Source organism: Fukomys damarensis, unplaced genomic scaffold, assembly GCF_012274545.1.
Source record: "Fukomys damarensis isolate Sample0158 unplaced genomic scaffold, DMR_v1.0_HiC HiC_scaffold_26, whole genome shotgun sequence".
Lineage (NCBI taxonomy): Eukaryota > Metazoa > Chordata > Mammalia > Rodentia > Bathyergidae > Fukomys > Fukomys damarensis.
The window spans coordinates 815,165-822,557 of record NW_022900938.1 but is presented as its reverse complement, the minus strand read 5'-3'; the positions used below and the strand labels follow the sequence as shown (position 1 = coordinate 822,557).

Genomic DNA, 7,393 nt, shown 5'->3' with positions numbered 1-7,393 from the left:
CCCCAGCCTCTGTGCCTCTGGCTCCTCCCGCCAGTATGGCGGGCTCCCTCTTCGTACCCCACCGGCTGCACTGCCACATGGCAGAGCAAGTCCGTGACAGGCTTCCTGCTAGACCCAGCGTCTTCACCTGGCTTACAGGCCGCTGTCCCTAAGACTTACACCGAGCCCCCCCAGGCAGGTGTCCACACTCAGGGCTGGTCTTTCGTGTTCCCGAGGACCTTGTAAACAACCCATGGGAGGACACATTGTATTCTTTGCATGAAGTCACAGTCATAATTTAGTTCACACGTACCATTCCTAGGACGCCTGTCAGACTCTTCTAAAACGCCTGGAACCCATCATCAGCAAGAATCCTCAGGGGACCTGGAAGGACTGGGTGAGTTTCACTGGTTCTCTGTGCTTTGCGCTAGAAAGGAAAGGGCGGGAGGGGAGAGAGGGAGGTGTGAGTCAGGGCTGCAGAAGGGACAGCTCGAAGGCCCAGGCACCGTGACCGGTCCTACCGTGACGGGTCCGGGACACTTACTTTGGGAAGTTTCTCTATTAGAGAGAAAGATGGTTTCCCTGCTAGAATCTGTTTTAAGCCTGAGTCAATTAAAATTCTATCCTTTGGAACCTGGGTTCTTTCTAGATAAGAGCTGTAAATCTATTTTTGACTCTTGTTTAGGTTCTTCTATTCCTAAAATTGAAAACAATATGGGAATCATTCTATAAAAGTAAAAGTCACCCAGGCACTCGCTTAGAACAGGAAACCACGCCACAGTACTAGGCACTCAGTCAGTGGGCTGTAAATACCCAGCTGCTTCCTTCAAAGCACTTAAAGCCCAGTGGGAAGAGAAGACACACATTCTAAGGTCCCTGTGAATCACTCAGTCATGGCTGGATGGCCGCAGGCGGCATGGGCAGCACTGTGCAGCTGTTCTAGGGCAGCATTGCGCCCGAAGACACGGTTTGGGGGGGCCACATCTGGAGGGCTCCGCTGAAAAGAGATGCCAGGCTGGGGCGCAGCTCTGCGTGGAGCCCATTCCTTGGCCTGGCCTCAGTCCATCCGCATCCACCATGTGAGGTTCCTGCTTCTCTGAGGCTGAGGGCCACTGCCTGACCCCGTGTGAGGAAGCTCCCATCCTTCCTGGGTGTGTTTGTCTTGCTCTGGGCTGCCCGGCTGCAGAGAGGGGCAAAAGCGCCCACAGCCACCCTCGTGGGATGCCTTGCTTTTCTGGAGAGGGGTCAGCTGAACTTTCAGTGTCCATGTACAGTTTAATAAAGTTACTCTGCTGTGGAAAAAGGGCGTGGGTCAGTGTCCTGAGGCACAGGCTCCTTCTCTCCGGGCCACAGGTGGCTGCCTCATCAGTGGAGCTCGAGGTGCCCACGCTGTGCCTCTGTCTGCGTCACCCACCGGCCACGCCCCCTGGACTAAGTCCATCGTTAGGACAGTGAGCCCGCGGCTCCCGAGGGAGGACGGTGAAGGAGGGACGGGCTCTGGTCCCTCCTCATCGCTGTGCCCGTGGCTCACTACACCCGTGGAAGGGGAGTCCCTAGGGGTCCGCTCTCCGACCCAGCCTCTTCCTTCACAGGCACAGGCTGCCTTCGACAGAAGCATCAGCCTCTCGGCGGCTGGGTACTTCAGGTAAATGGGCCTTCCCGTTGCGTGCTGTGGGAAAGCGCAGGATCCCACACCTACGTCAGAGCCTGGTCCGCGGCGCCCAGGAGCCCGGTGTTTCTGTCGGGCAGAGCGAGCGGCGAGGGAGTGGGACCGGCTTCGTCGCAGGCTCCGTCTCAGCCGTGCGCTCCACCCCACTCCCCCAGGGGTTACGAGTCCGACATGGACTGGGAGAAGGGCAAAGGCCACCCCTTCGAGTACTGCGTGTACGGCGCGGCCTGCTCAGAGGTGGAGATCGACTGCCTGACGGGGAGCCACAAGGTCAGTGCCAGTGGGAGAGGTCTTTGGGGCGCGCGTGGCACGCCTGGGGCTGCCACACCCTCTTGGGAGGCCCGTCCTGCGTGGTGCCAGAGGACAGAAAAGGCCCTGGTGCTTGAGAAGGTACCCTGGGCGCTGTAACCTACTGGCCGGCCGGCCCACAGTCTCGGTGCCCAGCCAGGCCCACTTCTTAGCCAGTTCAAGAGCGTCCTTACGGAGGAGAGGCACATATCAGCTCACACTCACAGGCACACACATGCGTGCACACGTACTGGGTTTGAGGACTCAGTTTCTCTTCTGGAACCCAGGCTGCGGGAGCTTTCTGGACACTGCAGTGACGGTACGGGCCATCCGCACATGCTCGCCCACCCTTGCAAATGTCGGCTGCAAGTCTGGTGCTGAGCCATCCAAAGCCCAAGCCAGGGGCAAGCCCCAGTTCTCAAGGCCCCAGGGAGTCCCGTGTCTCCTGTCTCAGGTCCTGGTGGGCTTAGATGGCAGTTTTCTTTTCAGGGGTCCCCCCTTGTGCTTCCTAAACCAGGCAGCCTCATGTTGGGGCCACACTCCCCTCTTCTGGCCGCGGGGCTGGACCGGGCTGGACCTCTTAGGGAACTGTGGCCGGGACAAGCAGGGCTCTCACGACAGCGCTGTCCCACTCCGCTCGAGTTCTCACACCAACTGCTGCCAGAATCCCTTTACCCAAAGAAAAGCCAGGTAAAACAGAACCACTGGAATCTTTGTACAGCTTGTGCATGTCTGGGCCATGTTAAGACCCAAGTTAGTAACGAAGCTGGCTGTGAACCTCTGAGGTGTGTTCTTGTAATGTATGGTGCAGTCTAAGAAGTTGCCATGTAGGCTAAGCACCAGTCAGATCTGCAGCCCGGGGAGCTATCGTCCTGCACAGAAGTCCACCCCCTGCCACCCTCGCCCAGGCCCCCCTCACCTGCTCACCACCCGTTCCCCCCTCACATGACAGAATCTCCCTCTTCTACAATCCCTCCCTGGGAACCCACATCTGCACACTAGGTGGCTATTGCTGTGTGACGCAGCAGCTGAGAGTGATAAATATTCAACACTGCAGCCCCTGCTGGACTCAGACCTTGGGGGTGGCTTGTCCAGTGACCCTGGCTCAGGATTGCTTGTGCAGCTGCAGTCACCTCATGGCTTCTGGGGCCACAGAACCTGCTCAGCCACGCCCCATGGCCCTCACTGGCAGCCCCAGCTTCCCTCTACTCCTCCAATGACCCAGCCTACAGGCTGCCGGGGGCAGAGGCCACCTGAGCCCAGAGTGATGCTGGTCACATCTGCTGTCCAGTGGCCATGTGGCTTGGAGAATTTTACACCCACCGTCTCTGTGATGGGAGGAAAGCCCCGGGTTTCACCACAGCCAAGCATTCTGAGCACTGACAGATTTTCCTCGGGAGGGTCAGACGACAGGGCACCTGGGTTCCCTGGGCTCTGTGACGTCTGAGCCTCAGCAGAGTAGGCACAGAATTCCAGGGTGCAGTGGTATCACCAGCCGGGCTGGGCCGGCACCTGCTGTTTTTGTTGTCAGAGCTGTGAGATTCGCTGTTTCTCCTCTCCGAGAGACCAGGAGTGCAGAGCAGCAGGTACTGGTGTGCAGGCCGTCTTCACCACCCCGCTGTGTCTCAGGACTTGCCCTGCGCGGATGTGAAGCTGTGAGGCCCGCAGCAGCTGGATGACTGAGCCACAGGGTTTCCTTTCCTGTGTCATCCGTGACGTTGTCATGGCCGGGTGCAGTCTGTTCCACCACCCAGCTTGAATCAAAGTCCAGTAAATATTTCATTCACTTTGTGTTGCCAAGAAGAAAACAACTGCTTAGACAGATTAAGAATATTTGTAATGTTGACCGTTTTACATGGTAAAATCCTTGTTGCTTGTTCCTTCTGCAATAACATGGCCCCCAGAAATCTCTATCCCACGGCCAGCGGACAGGAAGTGTTCCTCAGCTTCTCCACACTGAGTTACCTACACTGCAACAAACTGGGGCTTCTCTTTCTCACTAGAACATCCGGACAGACATCGTCATGGACGTTGGCCACACTATCAACCCAGCACTCGACCGCGGCCAGGTACGCAGCACCCACCGCACTTCCTGTCTGAGGCAGCCAGCGGGGACACCACACACACACACACACACACACACACACACACACACACACCCAGCCCGCTCCTCAGCGCTCTCTGCTGGCTCGTGGTAGGTGAGGGGTTTGGGGGTTTGTGAAGAAATATGCTCTGATGGGGGAGGCTGTGTGAGGAGAGATGACACTGGAGGCGGCCAGGGGCTCCAAGCCCCAAGGGCTGAGCAGACAGTGCCTGGAGTTCTGGGCCACTGTGGGCTCTCTTGTCAGGAAGTGAGCCAGGCGGGCATAACCCCAGTAATTACAGCGCTAGTCCCTGATAGGCAGCATCCGGGCCAACTTCTAACCAGTTTGAACTAACTGACCAGACTGAAAAGTCACAAGTGTCTAGCTTCTCTGAAGACAAAATATGCCTGCATGGCCGTACAGCGCTGGACACTGGAGTCAAACACTCACTGACGACAGGGGTCACCAGGAATGGCCACACATCCACTGCACCTCCTGTTGAGAGCATCCTGCAGCATCTCACGGGTCCCCACAATGTGTCACGGGAAAGCAGAACATGGGAGAGCGGAAGTCCAGGGAGGTTTGGGGAGGAAGCTGGGAGCCCCAGATGAAGGAGGGACTCAGCCCAGAGACAGCACCCCGTGTCCACAGCTGGCCCAAAGCTGGGGCTGAGGACCAGGCTGTAGTGGGACCATAGGGGCTGAGGGCCTGGCCAGAAGAGCCCAGCAGTGGGGAGACCACAGGAGCTGGAGTGGCTTTAGTCAGATCCATGTAACATCCTGAGTGGCCACCGCCTGCAGGCAGGAGATGAGCTTTGGTGCCGGGAAGGAAGGGGGCAAAGGCGAGATCTGGAAGTCAGGAGGCTGCAGGAGAGCACAGGGCCAAGCTCGGTGCTCGGAAGCTGTCAGGGAGGAAGCAGTACAGGCGTGAGGGCGGCCGGTGTGTGAGCGAGGTGTGGGCTGAGGACCAGCCTCCTGCTCCGGCCTCCCCAGGGAGCTGCACCTGAGCACCCGGTCAGGGGCTCCTACACAGCAGGACTCTCCTGGGCCGTGCTGTCACCACTGGGCAGGAACCTGCACTGCCCCAGAGCACTTGTCGCTGACCCGGCGTCTGGAGATGTCGGGTCGGCCTCCTGCTCCTGCACCTGTCAACCCCTTGCCCGACTGATGTGAAAGCGCTTTCTCAACGTGAGGTTGTTGGTGCCAGGTCGAAGGCGCCTTCCTCCAGGGCGTGGGGCTGTACACCACGGAGGAGCTGAGGTACTCCCCTGGGGGCGCTCTGCACACACGGGGCCCCGACCAGTACAAGATCCCCGCCATCTGCGACGTCCCCGCCGAGCTGCACGTCTCCTTTCTGCCTCCATCCGAAAGCTCCAACACCCTGTATTCATCCAAGGTGAGCGACGCCCAGGACCGGGGAGGGGTGGGTGGGGTGGCGACCCCAGGGTGTGGCTGCAGTCATCTCCTGAGCATAGTGTTTCCCTGAGATCTCAGGAGAAGACGCCCTTTTGGAGCCACCCACAGCAGCTGAACAGCGCGATAGAAAACGTTTGCAGTAGCCCAGCTCTCGAGCCTAGCGAGGCTGCTGTTGCTGTCCAGCTGCCTCTGGCTATCTGACCCGATCAGTCCTCTTCATGTCCTCTGCTTTTTTCTCTTCCGGTCATTTACTCAGGCTGGGCCTCTAAGGACAGGAATCCTGGGGCCAAAGATGAAGTTACCACTTTTTAGTATAGCGCTCAAGTGTACAGTACAGATTTTATACACACATGTGCTCCACACATCTGCACAGTGTATCGTGATCCCCTCGGCTGCTTCCCGCAGGGCCTGGGAGAGTCTGGGGTGTTCCTGGGGTGCTCCGTGTTCTTCGCCATCCAGGATGCAGTGAGTGCCTCGCGGAAAGAGAGACACCTGCCCGGGCCCTTGGTGCTCAGCAGCCCACTGACCCCAGAGAAGATCCGGATGGCCTGTGAGGACAGGTTCACGGAGATGGTGCGTCTGCCCTGGAGGAGGCCGGACAGGTCCCCGGGTACTGGTCCCTGCCCTGGCGGCCCTGAGCCCCTGCCCCATGAGCTGTCTCTGTGTCCACTCGGCCTGCTAGGCCTGGGCAGGCTCGTTGCATATGGCCTAAAAGGGAAGGCTCTTTGGCCATTCTGTCTGTCCCCTCTGCTCTGCTCCTCCCCTGGACCAGGAGTAGCTCAGAACTGAGTGTGGGCCACGCCACAGCCAGCCCCTCCCCACAGCCTGGACAGCGCCCCTCCGTCCCCGCATGCTCGGCACCCGGGCTGTGCAGCTCTAGTGGAGGAGGACATGAAGCCCCTCTGCCTCCACGGTTTTCCTCCATTGCCACAAATTGGCTCTTCCTCACGAGGAGCGCAGCCTGCCTCCACTGTCCTGCCCTTCAAGTGCGAGGTGACAGCACGGAGGCCCCAGTCCCCGCCTGGACCCTCCATGCCCGGGTGCTGCAGCTCCTGCCTCTTTCCACCCCGCCCTCCAGGGTCCATGTTCTGTTCTTTTCCACCAGGTCCCAAGCACCTCCCAAATCTGTTCTGTTATTCTAGATTCCAAGAGACGTACCTGGATCCTATGTTCCTTGGGATATTCCCGTGTGAGTCGCGCGCAGCCTCTGGAGGGAGGCATGGGTAGCTCTGCCCTCAGCACCCCGGCCAGTCCCCATCTTCTCAGACAGATTCACTCAGCTCGGAGACCTCCTCACACTGCTGCCTTCGCAGGAAGCCAGTCCGGAAGGCTCCCTGCAGGACTTGGTAGATAGATCGTGACAGCTCGAGTTAGAAGACAGATGATAGCTGATAGAAGACAGAAGACATGATAAGTAATAGGCTTAAATTCATAAAGCACACTGTACACGGGGTGAATATTAACTGTTTCCCTCAAGGGTGGTATCTCATTACTGTGTCCCTTGGATTCACCCAATAACTGCAATACATGATGATTTTATGTAATTTGTATCTGAGTGTTATTCTCCAACAAAATTATACTCTTACTGAAAGACAACTGTCTGAATAAGTTTAGTACATGCACTGCCAAAGGGAGCATGTGAATAAATTTATTATCGGCGTAAACCATACAGTTGTAGCTTTCTCATTTGTCCCCATTTGCTGTCATCTGGAGTCTGTGGGACCAAAGGAAAAAACATGGGTTGGACTTCATCAAAACTAACAGAATGTGCCGCAGAGGACACCACTGGGAAACTGAGGTGGGGCAGACAGTGGCTTAGGTGTGCAGTCCCTAGGTTCAGTCCCCACAGCATGAAACAAGTTGGGAGGAAAGCCAGGAAATACGTATAAATCCCATGTCTGGTAAAGGTCTTGTATCTAGTATATATAAAGAACACAACGCACACACCCTTCACCCAG

General features: G+C 57.5%; 1 protein-coding gene across 8 annotated transcripts in view; it reads left to right on the top strand.

Annotated features, from left to right (window-relative positions):
- LOC104857583 (aldehyde oxidase 1-like) overlaps nt 1-7,104 on the top strand; it is a 45,354-nt gene extending 38,250 nt beyond the window's left edge. Inside the window, exons 28-34 of one of the 8 annotated variants that reach the window (XM_010617577.3) lie at nt 302-376; nt 1,572-1,624; nt 1,804-1,918; nt 3,940-4,005; nt 5,227-5,415; nt 5,841-6,008; nt 6,578-7,104. In XM_010617577.3, coding sequence (XP_010615879.1) covers nt 302-376; nt 1,572-1,624; nt 1,804-1,918; nt 3,940-4,005; nt 5,227-5,415; nt 5,841-6,008; nt 6,578-6,628 — 717 coding nt within the window. In that variant the 3' untranslated portion in view covers nt 6,629-7,104. The other 7 variants (XR_778888.3, XR_778889.3, XR_778890.3 and 4 more) reach the window with 7 other exon arrangements.
- Nucleotides 7,105-7,393: the final 289 nt, after the last annotated feature.